Consider the following 22,499-nt stretch of genomic DNA (forward strand, 5'->3'; position numbering starts at 1 on the left):
TACTTAACCTATTCACCTACATTACACTGGGATATGTAATTTGGTTAATAGAAAAAGTTGGATAAAGTAGGAAATCATAAAACAAGGCATTTTATCTTAAACATAGCATTATAACATAAAACATTTAAATATTAATTCACCAATCTTTTGATGTAGGTTGTCGGGAAGGAAGAAATTTTCCTCTTCCCTTCTAGTTTCTTCTGGCTGATCTAAGAGTTAAATAGATATGAGACAGATTAACATGAGGAAAAGAAACAAAAGTTAATAACATGTGTACATGGGAGAGACCCAGGAAAACTGAGTAACTTGCTGAAATGGCTGAAGCCCTCACCTTAAATACCATCTTCAGCTAAGAGAAAAGAAGGCATTGGTGGTAGTGCTTTGGGACCTTAAAGGGGAGGAAGGCAGTTCACCTGCAGATGCAAAAACAAATGTTTGCTGGGCCACGTAAGGACAATGGACACAAAATGGACTCTGATCTTCAGACCCTGCTGAGTTTTCCCCACCACCCCGGCCCATTTTCTTTGCAGTTATCTCTGGTGGTAGCTCTATTCTGGGAACAGGTCCTTTATCTAGATTCTTTAGGCAGCCAAAGGGGAGGCAAAAAGACAGACTTACTGAGTCTTCTGTTTCTTAAAAATAATCAGCCTAAAATTATCCTCATGCCAAAGAGACATTGTGGGGTGGCAAACTGTGCTTCCCTACAAGGTCCAAGACTCTTTGGAAACTACTGTTAGGAATTTTGCACTATCTTTTGGCATTAATAACACCTATGATTCATTGCCTATAATTTTCAGTTTGAGGTAAAAATATCTAAAATACATCTGTATTTTTAAAATGTCTCCCAATCTTAATAGCTGTCTTGCTTTTATCTAAGTCATTATTAATTCTTTTTAGTTCTCAAGAGTGTTTCAAGAATATTCAAATTAGTCTTCATAGAAATAATTGTTTGTTTATACTGTTTTAAATTAAATTTCATAATTTACTGTGAAAGAACTGGCAAAAACAGATGAGAAATACACACAATTGTCTCTTGATTATCATGAAATTCAACTGGTAGGAGCAGGAGTAGCTTATTAACTACTTTCTGATATTCTTTCAGCAAGCCCCGGGCATCAACCTGCATATTTTAAGAAGACATGGAACTCATTAGTCATTTTGGTAGATTGTGCTGGGGAGGGGGAAATTCTCCCCTCTTCTTCTCTTGAGTTCTTGTGGCTGGACTAATACACAACACAAATAAACAGGAGATAAATAAACTTTTAAGAAATTTTAATTTATGCACATGGAGGTCCCACAGACATGTGACCTAGGAAGTGGCCAAAGCAGGCAGCTTTTATACTTTTTAGACAAATAATACATTTGTGAGGAATTGACAGGACAAAGAAAATTAGGCCTTGGGTGCTTAATTCATGAAAAATCTAAATCTAAAAGCTTTCTAAGACATCTACTAAACAGAATTTGGGCTTGAGGTGGTAAGTTAAAGGCGTCGCGAGCTTTATTTACATAGGATTCTTGCCCTGAATTCCCTGTCTCTGGCAACAAGGGTGTCCTACCCCCAGATGCAGGGAGTGTGCCTTTCATGTGAGATTTATTTTCTCCTTTCAAGGGGACAGAGGAGGGTCAGAGTGTCCCCTCTTACAACGGCTCTTTCTTAAGTAACAAATTCAAAATAATTAATGTGCCATTGAGGCATATTTTTGGGTGGCCTACCCTGAGCCCCAACAGTTGGCTATGTGCAAGTGGTTGAAATAGCCTCTCCTGTACGTGTCTTCTAAGATTGTTACAACGAAATGATGAGCAAATGAACAAATGAAATGATTCTAGTCGATTTTACCTCTAATTTTTTGTCATTCGGTTAACATCTGGATTCCACATTATTTCGTGATATAAATCGGAGATTATTTTTTACAATTAGGACAATATCTTAAGCAAAAGAAATTGTAAATTAGAATTAGAAACCTGATGTTGGAGGACTAGCTTGCATAAGGATTAAAGAGAGCATACAAGCAGTTTCCATGCATCTCATTTGGATACAAAGCAAAGAAATGAGAGAGAATTCTGTTCTCCATTTGGTGATAATGAGTCTGTCACAGGCTTACACCCATGTTTATGCTCAGGAGCTGTGTGACTCTGGTCAGGACTGGAAGTACTGAGGGTGCAACTGTGCGTCCACAGTCGTATGGCCTGTCTGTCCTGTAGCTGATCCTACAAAGAGGGAGAAATAGAGCAGTCATATGAGGTTGCTTCCCTACTCCTGCACGACTGAGCACAGATTCTGTCAGTATCAGTAAGTCGTCATCATGTCAAGGCCAGAATGATGTCTGCTATTCACATTATATATATATTTTTTCTCCTAATTAGGCATTATTTGCTTTTAGCTTTTATTGAGTTATATCTATTAAACTGATATTATATTAAGAGTAATATAATTTGTAGAGTATGTCAACCAAAGAAAAATACACAACGTAAAAGTTGAGAGTTAAGTTTTATTTGGGAACATTCTGAGGACTACTGCCTGGGAGACAGACTCTTAGCTCTGAGAAGCTGCTCAGAAGAGGTACGGAAGAAGCTAGGATATCTAGGAGTTTTTGCTGGGGGAGGGGGGTGGGAAACATGTAGTTGAATATCAAAAGCTTACTGCTAATCACAAAAACCAGACATCGCAAGTGAATGACTTTAGTGGTTTTCTATGGGAAGATGCAAGAGTCTGGGCTCACTGAAATTATTCCTTAGCTATGCATCTTAACTATCTAGCATCAGTACCCGGGACACAGAGTGTTTCCTGTTTTTCTCCATCCTGAATTCTCCTCAGGGCACACTGTCAGGCAGGGGGTGGGGCAGCAGCAGTGGCTGCTGGCTTGATGGTGGGCAGCAACTTTATTTTGCTAAAATGCTAGGCAACATTCCCTTCCCACAAGTATCTGTATCAGTACGTACTGTGAAAAGTAAAGTGGGAATGATGGTCTTTAAAAGTTGGGGACCAGTGACATTCTTTTCAGACCAAAGTAACAAAAGGGGAATTATAATATCCACAAGCTTGAAACACACTGAAAATTTGCTATAAATATTTGTCATAGTGCGGGATTTGGCACGGGGTGAATTTGGTTTAAAAGGGTTCAAATTATATGAATTATATGAAAGCATTCAGATGTAAGCCTAGAAAACAATTATCAGTCAATTCAATTTGGATGCGGTGTTTTACGACTACTGTTCCTTGACAGCTATTACCATTTATGACTGCCAGCAATATTCAGTAAGTAATTAACACTCAGAGCAACCCTCAGTGGTAGGTACTTTTTTTTAAATCCATGGTTTATAGTCAAGGAAACTAAGTGAGCTGAGAAACTTGTGTAACGTCACGGCAGTAGCGGGTAGCAGAGCAGTGCCAGGAGAACCAATTCTGGTGTTCTTTCAGTCTTCATCACAGTCCTACAGCTGAGACTGCAAGTCAAGCACCAAGAGATGCTTACCCACCCCTTTTTATTTTCTTGCTTTCTAAGAAATCTACTTCTCCTCTATCTCTGGGAACAAAATTTATTAGGTCGAATGGGAAAACTTAATCTAGCTTATCTATCTTTTTCTAAAATTGTTTTTCAAATGTTTCCCTTCAGTTAGTTTGAAACTTTTGAGGATTAAATCTTCCAATTTATGTAAGAGGATTGATCAGAGAAACTAGAATGAAATATAGGATTAAAGGATTAAATACAGATACGGTGAGTAAGAAGAGTTAGAATTCACAGTGTAGATTTAACAAAGATAATATTTTCTAGTAATTAGTAGGCATAAAAATGTGGGTATTGACCTAATTAGGGCATGCAGATATGTGCATTTGTCTAAAACCTGATTCTTCATTTGGAGGGGATAAAAGGGCCTTGTCTTGATTGCTTTTCTTGAGAGATTATGAAATTTGTGTATGCAGAATACTTACTACTCTATGTATAATGTTTTTCAACAGAGTAGAAAATTTTCATCACCCTAGACTCCATTTTAGTAGAGCTTTTTTTCCTGTTTATTTCTAAATAGTTTCTAAATTAGACTTGACCTTTGTTATAGCATTTTTACTCCTTTCTCTAGGGAGGAACCCCAGTTCTGTGACTGAGTGCACAGAACAATTCCACATAGAATATTTCATTACTTTTTAGTAATGTGTTTCTTCCACTAGACTATTAGTTTCACCATATCAGGGGGGGATTGCAGTCAACGTTTTATTCCTGAATTCCACCCTGCATCCTGGTAGATTCCTAGTGAATGTTATTGCTGGAATGAATGAACCCTGTAGTTTTACAGTCACTGCTTTTGTTTCCCCCTCCGTTAAAGTTTCATCCTTCTACATATTCTTCTACATCTAAGAGAGTAGTATGTAAGTTCTGTCACTGGTCAAGATTTGGCGAGGATCTTACACCCCAGACCCTAGAAAGCTTTCTGTAGCCCTAAGTATTTATTATACAGAGAACACGGTAGGATAACATTTTATTACTTGAATAGGGCTTTAGCCTCTGGCCTCTTAACTACATTGGTTATCTTTTAAACATACCAGTGCTGACTTCTTTCCCACCTTTAGGTCTTGGCTTAAATGCCACTGCCTCAGAGAGCCTTTTTTAGCCACACCCTCCGAAATTGTTTCAGTTCTGTCAATCCCTGCTTTAGATCTGCTTTTTTGTGCAGCAAACAAAGTTCTCGAAACATCCACATATCCCCTTACATTTCCCAGCTTCTCTTAGCAATTAGGCTGGGGCCATGTGACTTCTGGCTCCTGGACTGTGAGGAGAAGTGACTTTTTTTGAGCCATTCTGAACTGAGATGGTTAAAAGCTACGTAGCATCCACCCCTACTTCTCTTTTTGTTGCACTAATCCTGGAAGGTATGTATTATAGATGATTGTCAATTACAAGAAGGAGGGAAGTGGGAATCTTAACAGAGGTTACATGAGTAAGAAATAAGTATCCTTTCACAAGTGATTGGGATTTCAGATTAAAATTCACAAATGTGATGAAAACTATAAACCCGCAGATCTACAAGCTCAACAAACTCCCTGCCCATGAAATATGAAGAAAACTATACCAATAAAAACACCATAATCAAATTATTCAAAACCAGTGTAATGCAGAGAAAAAATACTGAAAGCATCAAGTGGGGAGAAGTCACATTACATACAGAGGGATAAAAAGAAAGAAATAGCAGATTTCTCATCAGAAACAATGTAAGTAAGAAGACAATGGAGCATCTTGATCTTTAAAGTACTGAGAGAAAAAAAACTATAACAATGACTTCTATACTCAGTGAAAATATCTTTAAAAACAAAGACAAATAAAATATTATTTTAGATATTTAGGGAGAATAGAATCCAGACAGAGCTAGGGAAACAATCACCAGCAAACCTACACTATAAAAAAATATTAAAGGAAGTCCTTCAGGCAGAAAAAAATGATACCAGATGAAAATATGTTTCTACACAAAGGAATGAAGAGCACTAGAAATGATAGCTATGTGAGTAAATATATATGATATTTTTCTTATTAGTAAGATAATTTTAGGATGTAATTGGTATTAAACCCCAAAGAAAAACAATTTAATGTGTGGTTTATATTCTAAAATTACCAATACCCAAAAATAAGCAAATAAATAAAAGAAAGGAAAACTACAAACTAATATCCTTCATGAACATAAATGCGAAAGATACTAACAAAATTTGAGAAATAAAATTCAACAATATATAAAAGGGATTGTTCATCATGACCAAAATCTATCAAGACTTTTATTCCAGGAATGCAACATTGGTTTAACATTGGAAAGTCCAACAATGTATTTCACCACATTAACCAATTAAAATGAAAAGTCATGTGATTATCTCAATAGCTAGAGATAAATTATTTGATAAAATTCATAATTGATTCCTGATAAAAAGCTGTCTAAAAACTAGTAACAAAACATAATCAAAGATAAGAAAAATTTGCAGCTAACATCATAGTTGATTATGAAAGACAATATTTTCCTCATATGATCAGGAAGAAATTAAGAATGTCCATTCTTAACCATGTCTATTCAACATTGTATTGGAGATTCTAACCAACACATAAGGCAAGGCAAGAAAAAGAAAATTAAAAGCAGATAACATGATCATCTATGTAGAAAATCCAGTGGAACCTAGGGGAAAAGAAAGGCTATTAATACTAATGAGTTTAACAAGGTTAGAAGATACAAGATTAATATGCAAATATCACTTGCCATTCTGTGTGTTAGCATCAGATATCAGATATTGAAGTGAATAAAGACATTTAAGTTGCATCGAAAATATAATATCTTTAGGCATAAATTTGACAAAAGATGTGAAAAATTTGTACATTAAAAACTACAGAACATTCCTGAGAGAAATTAAAGAAGACCTAAGTAAATAAATATATTGTATTCATGGATTGAAAGACTAACTAGTGTTAGGATGTCAGTTATCTTCAAATTAATTTGTAGATTCAAGACAGTCTCAATGAAAATCTCAGCATTGTTTTTTGTAGCAGTTGACAAAACTGATTGCTAAATTCATATGGAAATTCAAAGTACCTAGAATAGTTAAAACAGCTTTGAAAATTAGTAACAGTGTTGAAAGGTTAATACTTCCTGATTTTAAGACTAATCAAATGTCTTAAAATCAAAAGCAACAAACTTCCAGATATAAAATAAGTCATGGGGATGTAATATATGGCACGGTGACTAAAGTTAATAATACTGTATTGCATATTTGAAAGTTGCTGAGAGAATACACCTTAAAAGTCCTCATCATAAGAAAAAAAATTTTGACTGTGTATTGGAGGGATGTTAACTTATTGTGGTGATTATTTTGTAATATATGCAAATAATGAATCATTATGTTGTACACCTGAAACTAAACTATATGTCAGTTATACCTCAATTAAAATTTTTCAAAGACTAATTATAAAGCTACAGTAATTAAGACAGAGTGGTACTGGAATAAATAGGAAAACAGATGAATGGAAGAAAATTTAAAATCCAGAAATAGATCTATACCTATATCAACAATTGGTTTTTGAAAATGGTGGAAAGATAAATTAGTGCAGAAAGGATGTGCTTTTCAATAAATGGGGGCTGTTGCAATTGGATTGCATAGGAATATGAAACAAGAACTTGATAAATTAGATTTCATCAAAATGCAAAACTTCTGCTTTTCAAAAAATATTAAAAGAATAAAAAAAGACAGACTAGAAGAAAATATTTGCAAAGCATATATTTGCTAACATATATTTGCAGAATATATAAAGAGCTATCAAAAATCAATATCAAGAAAATAAAAACAACCCAATTAAACAAAGCCCAACTCTAGCCAGAACAACATAAATACTCTTGTCCTTATAACAAGAAAATGCTGGACAAACTGAAAATCAATACTTTTCTTGACCCATCAGAAAACTGAAGTTGCAGGGCAAACCACTATCCCAAAATCTGGAGAGACAGGCAAATCCAGTTACAACCAAGGTCTATTTACCTGTAACAAGATTCTGGAGCCATAAACTGATTGGAATACTTGAACGTAATTTTGATGACTTTCTGGAGATTAATGTGTATTAGCATGAGAGAAACTCCTAGGGGCCATTGTCTTAGATGTGGCTTCCCCCCCCCCAAAAAAAATCACAAAGCATGCCAAAAGACAAAGAAAAGCAGTCTAAAGAGACAAAAACCCCATTAGAAACAGATTCACATATGACACAGATTTTGGAGTTATTGGGAATTTAAAATAACTGTGATTAACATGTTAAAGGCTCTGGTGGAAAAAGTGGGCAATATGCAAGGACATACGGGTAATGAAAGAGAGATGGAAACTCTAAGAAAGATTCAAAAAGAAATGCTGAAATCAAAAACACTCTAACAGCAATGAAGAATGCTTTGTTGTAGCTCAGTTGTAGACTGGAAATAATCAGTAAGCTTGAGAATATGCCAATAGAAACTTCTCAAATTGCAATGCAGAGAGAAAAAAGAAAGAAAGAAAAAAAATGCAGAAAAGACCATCTAAGAACTATAGGACATTTTCAAAAGGTGGGACATACAGATGATTGGAATATCAGGAGAAGAGAGAACAGGGCAGAAGAAATATTTGAAGTAATAGTAGCTAAAACTGTCCAAAATTAATGGCACACACCAAATCAACACCAAACAGGGTAAATACTGAAAATGGTCAAAAGATATGAACAGTCACTTCACCAAAGAAGAAATACAAATGATACATAAGCACATAAGTAGATACTCAACATCAGTAGTCATTAGGGAAATTCAAATGGAAACTGTAATAAGATACTACTACACACCTATTAGAATGGCTGATACTAGAAAGATAACTGACCTTACCATGTATTGATGAGGATGTGTTGTTGGTGGGAATGCAACATGGTATACTTTGAAAAAAGATTGGCAGTGTCTTAAAAATTTACATGTATGTATGTATAATTGTCCATGTATTTCATGTCTCTGTATTTACCTAAAGAAAAAAAGATGTATTTGTTAACACAAAGACTTGTATATGCATGTTCATAGAAGCATTTTTTTTAACGGTCAAAAGCTGGAAATAACTCAAATGTTCATCAACAGGTGAATAGATATAAATGTGGTATAATCTATACAGTGGGATATTACTCAGCAATAAAAAGGAATTAAATATTGATGCACACTCCAGCATGGGTGAATATCAAAATAATTATGCTGAGTGAAATTATCCAGACAAGTGAAAGTACATACTCTATGGTTCTATTTATATAAAATTCTATGTACTGCAAACTAACATATAGTGACAGGAAGCAAATCAGTGGCTATTAGTCGGCTTGGGCTGCATAAAAAAATATCATAGACTAGGTGCCTTAAATAACAGAACTTTATTTTCTCACAGTTCTGAATGCTCGAAGTCTGAGATCAGGGTGCCAGAAGAGTCAGGTTTTGGTGAGAGCTCTCCTGCCTTTCAGATGACTCCCTCCTTCTCACATGACAGAGAAAGAGGAAGCTCTCTGGTGTCTCTTCTTATAAGGGCACTAATCCCATCATGAGGGGCCGACCATGAAGATTTCATGTAAACCTAATTACACACCGTTACATTAAGGGTTGGGCTTCAACACATGAATTTGTAGAGGGGACACAATTCAGCCCATAGCAAATGTTTATAGGTGGTTGAAGGTGAGGGGACAGGAAGGGATGAGGAAAAGAGGCATGTGGAAACTTTTCAGGGTGGTGTATGTGTTCATTATCTTGACTGGGGTGATGGTTTCATATATATATATAATATATATATATATATATATATATATATCACAGCTTATCAAATTGTACACTTTAAATATGTGCAGTCTGTTCTATTCAAATATTCTTAAAAGAAGTTGTTTAAAAAAACAAATCTATTAGAAATACAAATAAATGCAATAAAACAATATGGAAAGGAAGCTGAGGGAATGGCAGGCACAGGATGTTTACTGCAGGCAGGAGCAGGAAATGGGATGACTTAGTGGGTGAAATATATGATTAATCTATATGAAATATAGATTACTGTCAAGGCCATAACTTTTGTTTGGGGTGGTGGATTTGCATGCACTCAGCTTATTATTAAAAATAACTAATTAATTATTTTAAGTTGTATTGTGCTTGGAATAGTACTGAGATTGTGTCATAAACCATGACTTATGAATCAACCAATTTATGTCGTTAAGGTTTATTCAAAGAAAAATGGCCAGATTCCAAACACTATTTTGTTCAAATCCTTTCTGACATGATTTGAGTGTTAACATAGAAACAAAGCCAGCCCCATGATATCCTTTATCTACTTAAAAAAATTTCTGATTGTTAACGTTTTTACGAAAGAATTCGCATGTAGGGTGAATAAAATGGAAGACTATTCTCCTGCACGTGGCTTATGATAACCACATGATGGCGGCATAGAGCAAGCAGTGATTTTTCAAAATGTTAATGGTTTATACTGGAAGCTGAGTAAATCAGTTTTATAAGACTTACATATTAGTGGGATTGGTTGGTCTCTGTAGGCACGTATGTCTCTCCCTATTCACTCCCAGGTGCAAACCACCCCAAGAGTTATTTCAGTCACTCAGATCTATAGACTTATGTCTTTTTGAGCAGCTGCTATCATAAACAGGTTATATCATGTAACTTGAGATAATTTACTTCTCAAAGTATCTTCAAAATCCAGAATTTCTCAGGACAACAATAGTTACCTCTTTACTTTTTCATATTTTTTATTTTTCCTTCATCATGATATCTATTTTTGAGTGCATTTGGCTTTGCTAAAGAATTTACCAAAATCAGAAAGTCCTTTGAAACATTTGGATATTTCTTTGTAGAAAGTTTGTCAAGAAATCTATTTATATGATTGCTCTCTGACCCTCTTTGTTCATTTACCAGTTGAAAAAATTTTTACCTAGAGTCCAATCTATATATGAGTCTCTGATAGTCACTAGGGGGTGTGAATGAAAAATACTGCAAACCATATCAGTAAACAAAGAATGCTGAAGCCATCAAGTCATCAGCGGCTGCCGCCACCCCGCAGTGAAGACAAGCCTGCAGCCTGGCTTCTGCAGCCACTCACAATGGTGCACTCTGAGGGCACTCAGAATAAGAAAGGACAGGATACTGGCCCTAGATAGCTAGATGCTTGTCAAAGGAATGAATTCAATGAGCCCAAATGTTTGCCTCTTCCCGTACATAGAAAAGTACTAAATTCTTTAACTTGAGATGCCCGTTTTTCTTCAGGTAACAAGTAAACTTTTATTGTTCCAACTACCTGGTCTTTGTTGTAAAGCTTCTATATATCCTAGCTCCTCCCCTAACTCTTCGGAGCGATCTGAGAGGCTATCCTCCCAGCTCGAGTCCTCCCAGCTTGAGTCCTCCCAGCAAATAAAACATAACTCTCCACTTTCAGGCTGTGCATTTATTTCAGTCGACAGGGGAAAGGTTAGTTAGAAAACAATTTGCGACTAACTGGCCTTGAGAAGTTTGCAAAGTCCCTAAAACACAGCATCTCTTCCCTATGTATAAAAGAAGCTCATCAGACATGCTCACTTACCTATTTTCCTCTGGAATAGACACTGCTTCGAGTGCAGTACAATGTATTTGACAGAAGCCACTGTGTATACAGTCTAGGAAACCAACAGCTTAATAAACCAGAGTGTCTTCAAGCCTGACTGGGGATGTCCTGTATCATTTCTGTGGCTTTATAGGAGAAAGAGGTAAGGAAAGGTGGAGGGCCAGGGCCACACCTTTCTGGCCCAGCGGACACCTCCCGCTCCACCTCCAGGCTCTGCTGTTTTCTCAGATGTAGGGGTGGAGTGATACAGTGAGAGTAGTCACTTCATATTCCCTTTTTGTCCTCTCACCCCTTGATGATGAAATAATTCTTAAATGATATTAGGCAAGTGGTAAGCACCTTCTAAGTATTTTCTGTCAGAAAACATTCATGTAGAACCCAGAGGGTGTAACTTAAATATTATTTATTGGTTTGAGAACAGTGAACATAGTTTCCAAAAGCATATCTCTCATTTACTTCTAGTAAATAATTAACTAATTGAGAGACTACAGCTAAATAAAGGCAGACCTTTATTTCTTTAGAATGTAAGCTCCAGAGGGTAGGAGGTTTACCTGTTCGGTTCGCTTATTTTTCCTAAACCCTTGGAACAGTGCCAGGCACATGGTAGACACTCAATAAATATGTATTATAAATATATAAATATCTCTTGAATGAATAAATGAGTGAATTTTCAGGGACCTTATCTACACTTATTCAGAGTGTGGGCTTTAATGTATAAGCATAAAGCTTTGCCTGAGATTTCTGATTTTTCAAGTCCTGAAAGGAAGAAATAAATGATAAACAAACAAACATGAATCTTTACTTTAAATATATATTGGAGGATAAAAAGTACCAAATATCTAATATTGTAGATGCAGCAAATCAAGACTTTAATGAAAGCCATCTTTGGTTTTTTGTCATATTTGAAAAAGAGGGATGTCAGAGGTTGTAGAAAGACCATTCTAATTGTCTCCAGTTGTCCACTCATTTGTCTGTTTCTCAGTCTGTAAATCAACAGTAATAGTAATAATTTATTCAACAATTTCCAGGCACTGTTCTTTGTGCTAGGAGTACATCAGTGAAAAAAAGAAGTTTTTGCCCTTGTGGAGTAGTAGGAGAGACAGACAATTAAAAATAAACATAATAAATAAGCAACTACTGTATATTTATTAGAAGTTGATATGCTATGTGAAAAAAAAAAAGCAGAGCATGGTAAGAGCATCAGATGTTCAGGGATACGTTGTATTTTTATTCTCCCCTCAATATTTTATTATGAAAAATTTCAAACATTCAGAAAAAAGAATGATACAGTGAACATACATATGCCCACAACTTAGATTCTGTAATTAACATGTTGCTATATTTGCTTTGTTACATCTATCCATTTATTTATCTAATCATCCATCTAATTTTAAAAGCGTTTAAAAAAGAACAAGTAATGTACCTCTAAAACGCCAGTGTGCATATCATTAATTACACTGTTTCCATGTGAAATTTACATGCATTGAAATGCACACATCGTAAGTGTGCTATTCTATAAGTTTTGAAAAATGCAAATTCTCATTTGACTTAAATTCTTATCAAAATATAGAATTTTTTTTTTCAGCTGAGAGAGTTTCCTTGTGACCCTTCGCAGTCAACCTCTGGCTACTTTTCATTCTCACCCTTAAGTTCTCTGTTCTGATATTTTTTAACAAGCATATTGCCCATTTGAATATCTTACTTTATAAAGTGCCTGTTTAAGTATTAAGCTCATTTAAAAAAACTGAATTATTTATCTGTTAGTGATTGAGGTTTGGTAGTTCTTTATGTATCTCAACACATGTTCTTTGTCAGATACGTGTTTTGCAAATGTCTTCTCCCTATCTTTGGCTTGCCTATTCATTTTCTTAATGGTGTCTTTCCATGAGCATAAAATTTTAATTTTTCTGAAGTCTAATTGATCAATTTTTCTCTTTCATTTTTTTATGCTTTTTGTGTTCTTTCTAAGAAAACTTTGCCTGCACCTAGCACATAAATTAAAGTTTTCACCTAGAAACTCTTCAGTTTTATCTTAGGCTTATAAACCATTTCCAATTAATTTTTCTGTATGGTACTATCAAGGAGGTAGAAGGTAGAAGTTTTCCTTTACCCTTCTAAGTTCTTCTTCTGGCTGGTCTAAGAATAAAATTGACATGAGACAGATTAACAGAAGAAAATTAAACAAAAGTTTAATAACATGTATACATGAGAGAGATCCAGGAAAACTGAGTAACTCACCAAAATGGCTGAAACCCTCACCTGAATGCCATATTCAGCTAAAGACAAAAGAGGATGTCAGGGGTAATTGTTTGGGACCTCAAAGGGGAAGAAGGCAACTCACCTGGAGATGCAAAAGCAAATGTTTAGTAAACAAATACTTGCTGGGCGTTGCAGAGACAATGGGACACTGAGTGGACTCTCATGTCTAGGCTCTGTCTAAAGTTTCCCCCAACATAGTTAGCCTATATTCTTTGCAGAATCTGGTGACAGCTCTATTCTGGAACAGGTCTTTTATCTAAATTCTTTAGGCAGCTAAGGGGGAGGTAAAAATTAATTCTCATGCCAAAGAAACACATTTTGGGGTGACAGATGTTCTCCTTCACAGTCTGAAGTAGGGACTGTGGCTCAGTTTGGTTATTTTCTGTATGGCTGTCAAGTTGTTCAAGTATTATTTCTTGAAAAGACTTTCCTTTTCCCATTAAATTGCTTTTAACACCTTTGTTAAAAATCAAACTGATTGTGTAAGTTTTAGTCTAAAGTTGGTCTCTCTCTTCTGTTTCACTGATCTATTTGTCTATCCCTACACTAATACCACACTGTCTTGATTACTGTACCTTTGTAGCCAGTCTTAAAGTCAGGTATTCTAAGTCCTCTAACTTTGTTCAGTTTCAAGATTTCTTTGGATATTCTAAGTCCTTTGCATAGCCATATAAATTTTAGAATCAGTTTGTTGGCTTCTGCCAAAAAGCCTCATAGGATTATTTTTAAGATAACATTGAGTCTATAGATCAATTTGGAAGAATTGATATCTTAACATTATTGAGTCTTCCAATTCATGAATATGGTGTACATTCCATTTATTTAGGTAATCTGCCAGCAATGTTTTGTAGTTTTCATTATAGGTATCATCCCCCAAATTTTAAAATTTACTCCTAAGCATTTTATGATCTGTCAGCTATTGTAAGTAGAACTTTTACAATTTCATTTTCTAGTAGCTGCTGCTTGTATACAGAAATACAATTGACTTTTTTATATATTGACTTTGTACTCTGTGATCTTGCTAAATTCACTTTATTAGTTCTTTTATTGTTTTGTAAATTCTTCAGAATATTCTGCATGAACAACAATCTGTGGCTAGAGAGTTTTACTTCTTTTTTTCCTGATCTTTGGGTTTCTTTTTTCTTTTCCTTATCTTATTACACCAGCTAGGATCTTCAATAAAACACTGAATAGAAATGGTGGGAGTGGGCACCCTTGCCTTCTTCGGATCTTGGGGGAAAGGTTCAGTATTTCATTATTGAGTATAATAGCTGTAAATTTTTGTGTGTGAATGCCTATCATATTGAGAACTTCAAGCTTTGCTTTGCCCTTGGTGAACCACAGCTGCAATCTGTCTAGTTCTGTTAGCCTTAGATGGGCTTCCTGGAATTTGCCTCTTGTGTGTGTTGTTCAAAGGTCAGTCAGAGATTTGGACAGAGTTTATAGAAACAATTTGAGTCTCCTTTCTGCAGTTTTTGCTTTTGCTGGATATTCTCCTTTGATTTCCAGCTTCTGTCGTAGCCCCAAACTTCATTGTTTGATTCCTCAAGCAAGTAAAACTGCAGAGTTCTATCCAAATTCTTCCCAAATCAGAAACTCTTTCAGTGACATTCCATTCAGATGCCCGCCCTCTTCCAAATCTGTCTGCTTCTGGTAACTCTCCAGGGTTGTCAGTGGTTGTTTTAATATAATTTTCCCAATATTTACAGTTGTCTTCTGTTGAGACGTTTGGTCCAATATAAACAACTTTAACATTATCAGACATGGAGCCTACATTTTTAAATAATGTGGTCAGAATAGTCCTTAACAGAGAATGTGGAATTTAAGCAAAGATTTGAAAGATGAGAGGGATTTAGCCGAAGTGGCAGTTTTTTTTTTGAAAAGCCTCCAGGCGGACAGAAGAGCAATAACCAAGGTGGGAAATGCCTGATAGTTCTGAGGAAGAGCAAGAAGAGCAGGATTTTAAGGAGAAGAGTAGTGTGATCAGATATGCATTTCTCAAATATAACCCTTGCTATTTTGTAAATAGATTCTATGGATGCAAATGTAGAGGCAGAGGATTACTTAGGAGGCTGGACAATTCACAGGAGAGATAATGGCCACTCAAACCAGTGTTATCAGTGGCCGTGGTAAGACTGGTGAAGTGCTAGATGTTTATGAAGGAAGAGCCAACAGATTTTTCAGTGGCTTGGATGTGGCCTGTGAAGGAAAGTGAGGTTTCAGAATGACTCCAGGTTTTTCTAGCTTATAAAACAGAAGGATGGAATTCCTATCAACCAAGAGAAGGCTATGGGTGAATCAGCTTAATAAGACAAGATCTGTGCCCTAAAAGGCTCATAAATGAGAGAGATACTTAAATAACTAACAGGATCAACTAACTGAACTAATGTGCTAAGTACTTTTGATAGCAGTTCTGTGGGAGACCAGAGAAGAAAAGAAACATTTCAATTTGTGATGAGGGAGCAGCTGGTAGTGTAGCAACATAATAAAGAATAAATAGGATGTGAAAGAACAGGGAGGAAGGAATTGGTAATGGAAAAATAATCATGAACAATAACCCAGAAATGCAAAAATTAATGCTAAGGGTTTGGGTTTGGGAATTGGGTACAGTTTGGTGTGGCTTGAGTTAACGATGTGTGATAATGATGGTTGGGAAAGAGATGGTGCACTGGAAGAGAGGAAAGTAGAGGACAAAAGAAAGTAAGGAACATATGACTTACTATGCTGATGAGCTTGCACTTATCCAACAAGCACTGGGGAAGTGGAAGAAGGTACTTTTAAACAGTAATGTGAAAATCCTTGGGTGGAAATTAAACCAATAATTTTTGTTTGTTTTTTTGTTGTTGTTGTTCCTTATCTGAAGGCAATTAAATAAATAAATCACAAAAAATAAATATTCAGTGTTGAGTTCTACAGTGTGGTCCCTAAAGGTATTCCCTGAGCTGTTCTGTTGCAGTGTTATGAATTTAATTTGATGACTCTTTTTCTGGCATGATTTAATGACTTCTCATAATATTAAGTAGATGGGAAAAACACAAAGTGAATAATGCCAGGTTCCCCATTCATTTGGGTAAGATATTAAGTGGTTAATTGTTTGCCAGCGTATTCTATGAATTGAAAATGTTTTATAAGCCTTTTGAAAAAACTAATGCTGTTGAGTCTTGTGAATGTCTTTTCTTTTCAAGTCAGGGTCCCCAGGAGTGAGGTATCAGGGGACTTTCCGTAGCAGTCAGTCAAAATCATGAAATATGTTTATTTCTCTTACTCACACAACAAAAGGTGGTATTTGCATGAAATGTTTAATGCTTTTTTGCATGTGTTTAGACACGTGTTAGTTACTCTAGGGATGCTGTTGTCTTTGGAGGCCTAGAAGAAACAGTACATTCCTTGGGGTATTTTAGGATTGTCTTAATCAAATTAGATTAGATTAGAAGGGATAGGAGCCCTTTCTCATTTTAATGTTTGAGTGGTATTTAAGATGACTAGTATTTATGATTTCTATGTAATACAGACGTTTGGGGGCAGAAAGATGTGGATTTTATCTGGACCCTCCTCTTAGTAGCAGTTTGAGATTGGCTGAGTCTTACTCTTTGAGTGTCATCTTTAAAATGGAGATGATACCTTTTCTACCCCAGAAACTATGAAAATAAAAGGCGAAATCTATGATGGTAACATAAACATTATAAAGCACTATTTTAATGTAAGATATACTAATTTATATTACTCCATACACTTACATAATATAGTAGATAAATTTATAAAATAGAATAATAGATTACATAATAAAAGGTACATCTTTCCTGACAAATGATATATGTGAGATTTAACCCACTGCTGAGATAATACAGTTACATAAAAATCACATATGAATTGGTTTCCTTGATTTTCATGATCTTTAACATTTTTAACCTACTACTATCGGTTATTTTCCTTTTAGATTAAATATTCAGCACACGAATAATCCATTTTCATGTGTTCTCTACATCACACCTTTTATATATCCACACATCTGTCTTTGAAACAAAATTACTTAATTAGCTTAAGATAAACTTGTTCTAAAATGGTGATCAGAGTTGAAATTTAAGAAGTACAGAAGAGGACAAGTCTGTAATTATCAGTTTCTAGTGCTTGCCTCCAAATTTTCAGATGCTTACATTTCTTCCTGTTTCAGCTGTTGCATGAGATGAATTATTCATTACAACTTGATGTTATTTTTAGTGAATAAAGCGGCACAGACCAGTGGATGACGAAATTCAGATAGCTCAGGCTTATTTGGTAAGAGGATGGCTCTCAAAATCTACAAAAGAGCCTTTGTTGGATTCTTTCAACCATACATCTATTGTTGGCTCAGATATACATTAGCCAATTTTGAACTTAAAAATAATTTAAGCCATAGCTCAATAATGGAGAGTTCAATTACAGTTATTTCTTTTTTAATTTGCAAAGCTTTTGATGTTGTTGTAAGAAATGTCCATGGCATGAAGCTTCTGCCTGAGTGGTAGGTGTCTAAAAAACGAATCATCACCATCATCATCATCATCATCATCATCATCATCATCATCTTCATCCTCCTCCAGATTAAAAAAGGAACCACTGTTTTTGTCCTCAAATAGTAAGTTAAATATGTAATTCTAAAAAATTAAGAAGTTTTACTAGAACCTGTACAATCATCTTATAACTTCAGAGAAAACAGGTGGAGGCCTCCTCTGCTAGGACATCACAGAATGAATACAGTCACCGAAAGTGACAAACTGTCCATTGGAGAGATATTCCAAAGGCCCACTTTCTATTTGAATATGATTCATATTATGACTTTCATGTACATAAAGGACTTTGCTGGTCTAGTGATGGTGAACTGGGTCTGTCTGAAGTGAGATGGCAGTAGTGGCACTTTTAGAATGCAAAAGGTCTAAGGCATAAGGCATAGTCCTTTGAAAACAATGTGAACTTGGGCTCTGATAATGTTTTTAAAAAAATATGTCTAAATGGCGTTCATTGAATAATGCATTAAGAAACTTTTATGTAGCAAAAATACCTTTATTTTAATATTTTAGGCACATGGGTCAATTGTTGGGTTTCCAGTAACCTAAGCTACTCTGCACAGAATAGTATTAAGAGCCTATTTTATATTTCTATACTCACTGCTTTTCAAAATGAGATGATTGGAATCTCACATCTCATTTGATTAGTTCATTACTCACGTTATGTTCTTTTCCTTTCATAAAGGAAACCATATATTTTGGATTCCAATGTACTGATGCTTCAGGAAAATAACATGTATGTGTGTGTTATTTGCTTTTTGTTATGTCATTTGGGAGGAAGCTAGGCATTACTGAAGTTATCACTATTTTTAACAGTAACAAAGCCCTTTTAATCTGTAATGCTAGAAATATTCAATAGAAACCTATTTGTGGAAATATATAGGAAAAACATAGATTTAAATACCTAATCTTATTGAGGCAAAGATTTATCACCTGGATGTTCCCAGATCTCATTGGCATTGTTTTATTTCACAGATTTTTCTCTTTCACTGGGCCAGCCACTTCTGGTTCTGGACTTGCATAAACTGTTATAGTGGTTAATTACAGCCATTGGTCAAGGGCACTTTGGCTTACTATTTTGGTGGCAAGAAAGGGGAGAGAGGATGATTTTATACATTAACTGAAGCTGAACCATAAGTGATCTGGCTGTAGGTGCTCAGATTTAATTTTCCAGGTTTTCAAATAGATAACAATGATAAAATTACATCAGTTTTACTTACGTTTCAGACCATGTGGATGAGCGGACAGTATGCAATGGAATTGCCCCTGAAAAAGATGTAGATGGATTTCATATTATCAACATCGGAAGACTGTGCCTTGATCAGCATTCTCTCATACCTGCCACTGCTAGTGCTGTTTGGGAAATAATCAAAAGAACAGGTTGGTCTACGGAACATGAGTGCTAAGTGCCAAACTGAGGATTTGTGCATCGCCTTGATGGAAAGAGTGAAAGAATATAAGCCATAAAACTTCAGTCTATAGAAACATATAAAGTCATAGAAGTCAAAGAATAATATAAAATAAAACCAAATGAAGAACATGTGGCAGGTTACAAGTGAATGCTGTTTTATACTTTAGGGAGTGAATTTTCCAAATAGTACATTTGTCTCCCTACTTTCAAACTTTAAATTTAATGTATTTTGATGTACATTTTTCAAAATGTATTATGTTTTTCCTTACTTTTCAAAACAAAATGTGCTGAACACTTTTGAACCATCTCTGATGACCTAGGTTTTCATTATAAACACTTGCCCTTGAAATGCAGTCTAAATACAGTAATGCTCCGACAGACCCTCGAAGAGGCAGGTGATGGTTCTTAAGTCTCCGTTACTGTCATTTCCATTTCTGGCAGCATTTCCTCCTTTCTAATCTGCCGTTTTCTAAGTGAGAGAAAAAACTTCCAAGGGAAAGCAGACCCTAGAATCATACTCTTAGAATGTTAGTACTTGGAAAAACCTTAATTCTAACTTCTTCATTTTACTTAAGAAGAAATTATGCCCTAAAGAGGTAAAGGATGTTAAATCTGTAAGTTTTATCTTTTGGACCTTTTGAAGTCTATAACTTTAGTGGTTCTCTCCTATGGAGTAAAGTGCATGAGTTTTGTGAAAAAAACACTTTTTTTCCCTATGTCATTTTGTCCCAGATTTACTCAAAGTTTGATTGCCAATTAAGCTCGACATTGTTGTATTTGCTTACTTTATAATCAGTAATTCATATATTTTAATTCTCTGCATTTCTAACTCTTCATGTGCATTTTAACAGTTAAAAGTAACTTAATGGCAACTTGAAAATGTCTGTGGTTTTTTAATAAGGATGTAATGAGAGCGGAAGTGACAAATCCAAGACGTATAAAAAGAAATATTTATAAAGAATGAATGTGGGAACATTATAGACAAGACACACAATAATTCAAATTTAATTAGAAGTTTTTGAAGATTGTTTCAATTGACTGTTGTTTAATTTGATTCTTGTTGCTTATTCTTCATTTAAATCAAACTCTGTGTTTTAAGGGATTGAAACATTTGGGAAAAACGTGGTTGTGGTTGGAAGATCCAAGAATGTGGGGATGCCCATTGCCATGCTCCTCCACACCGACGGAGAACACGAACGGCCGGGAGGTAGGTGGGTCTGGAGATTCCAGGCACTCATACAGTCTCTTCTTAAAATCATCAAATGAAGATGTTTGAAAATGTGACTTAGCATATTTGTGGGTTTATGCAAATAAAGATTTTCCTTATTCCTTCTCTAATGACATGAGCACCTTGATAATGAATATAAGAATTATTGGAAATATGTGACCCCTTTGTTCCTACTTTTTCTTCTGAGTATATATACTTCCTTTAAATCATTAAAAATTTAAACATTAAGAAGGGTGGAAAGGCTAGATACATACTAGATACATACAAATCACATGTTAATAGATATGTGTCTGTCCATACACACCACACCCCCCAACACACACCACCAAGGTATGGGTAAAAGACTTTGTTTTACCACTATTAACCTTGGTGAATTCCAGTTTTCTGATTTCATTTATTCAAATATGATTGACTCTTGAACAACATGGGTTTCAACTGCATAGGTCCACTTACATGCAGATTTTTTTCACTGAATACATACTACAGTACTACAGGGTGAATTAATTGAATCAATGCACATGGAACCATGATTATGGGGGCCAACTGTAAAGTTACGTGTGGATTTTCAACTGGGCAGAGGGTTGGTGCCCTTAACCTCTGCATTGTTCAGGGGTCGACAGTACTAATTTTATGATCTTGATTGACATGATGCATATGAAATAATTTTTTAAGCCACAAATCCATATGGAAAAATAAGCCCAATTATAATGTATCATTTATTTAAAATGATGAATTCTAAGACTTTTGAATATTGTTTTTTCTCCCTGGACTTAAGGATTTAAATATTGCCGCAAATCAAAATGTGTATGTGCATCATAGTAAACTAGGGCCTGATAGTGACTCAAGGTAACTTTAAGAAGCCTTAGTTTTGCAGAGCTCTTTGAAAGGCCAAATCTGGTAGTATGAACACAGTTTGCATTGTAACCATCCATAAAGTTGCATTTCTAGTTTTACTGTTCCCTTCTAATTTAATCTATTAATGCTTATCTGTCTGTCTCTTACGGAGATGCTGATTCATATTTCCTTTATGTAACAGTTTCTATGTTAAGCAAGATAAAACGACCAGGGAAGTTTACCTTGGTGTATTAGTTTTGTTGGGAAATTTTGACCAAGAGCCAATGGGCAGTTTTGAATTCATTTTCAACATTTTATTTTCTTATCTCATCGATAACATAGCAACAGCATTATGTAACTCCATTACTTGCACAGCCCTTTCTTGTGAACTATCTCATTTAATCCTCAATAATTCCGGCATAGATTAGTATTTGCATTTTGCAATTAGAGGAAATGAGCTGTCGAGACTTCAGTGACTTACCCAAGGCCATACAAGGACATGGTGTTCTAAGCTGGCAGGTGGGTGCTGACTGTGTGTTTAGGAGGACAGACTTGAAGTCAGACCCCTCTCCTACCAAGCCCTGTGTCCTTGACAAGTCATTTAATCTGTATAAGCCTCCATTTCCCTCATTTGTAAAGCACAGATAGTATTACTATCTTCTTCACTGAGTTATTGTGAAAATTGAATGAGATTTGAGTGTCAAGCTCTACTCACAGTGCCTCACGCAGTAGGTTAAGTAGGCCCTTGGGATGTGTGAACTGTGGCTACTACTATTATTTCCATTATTATGCTTAAGTTAATACTCTGTGGCCATATACATAACTATAAAGTTTAGAGTAACATAATCCAAGGTTAATGATGTATTTTTCACCTTCATTTGAAATTTTATTTTCTTTTTCTGCTGGACTTTATGTTTGCTGTTTTGGGGATCAAACCTAGTCTTTGTTGTAATAATTTGCATAAATATAGAATTTATAAAGGCTATAAAGTATTAGATTAGAAATATGACATCATAAATTGTACTTTACATTTTTCTTGTAAGTATTAATACATTGTGTGCTAATTTCTTGATAAATTCCAATTTTGAATTATTTGTAAAATACCTAAGTGTAAGAAAATTAACTTACCTCTTCTTTATG

The 22,499-nt window shown here is 35.2% G+C and overlaps 1 protein-coding gene across 7 annotated transcripts in view; it reads left to right on the plus strand.

Annotated features, from left to right (window-relative positions):
* MTHFD2L (methylenetetrahydrofolate dehydrogenase (NADP+ dependent) 2 like) overlaps positions 1–22,499 on the plus strand; it is a 115,194-nt gene that overhangs the window by 19,442 nt on the left and 73,253 nt on the right. For all 7 annotated transcript variants that reach the window (XM_074345073.1, XM_074345089.1, XM_074345106.1 and 4 more), the window contains 2 exons: positions 19,114–19,266; positions 20,397–20,504. In XM_074345073.1, the coding sequence (XP_074201174.1) occupies positions 19,114–19,266; positions 20,397–20,504 (261 nt within the window). The remainder of the gene's footprint in view (positions 1–19,113; positions 19,267–20,396; positions 20,505–22,499) is intronic.

This window comes from Camelus bactrianus, chromosome 2 (genome assembly GCF_048773025.1).
Source record: "Camelus bactrianus isolate YW-2024 breed Bactrian camel chromosome 2, ASM4877302v1, whole genome shotgun sequence".
In the NCBI taxonomy this organism is placed as follows: Eukaryota; Metazoa; Chordata; class Mammalia; order Artiodactyla; family Camelidae; genus Camelus; species Camelus bactrianus.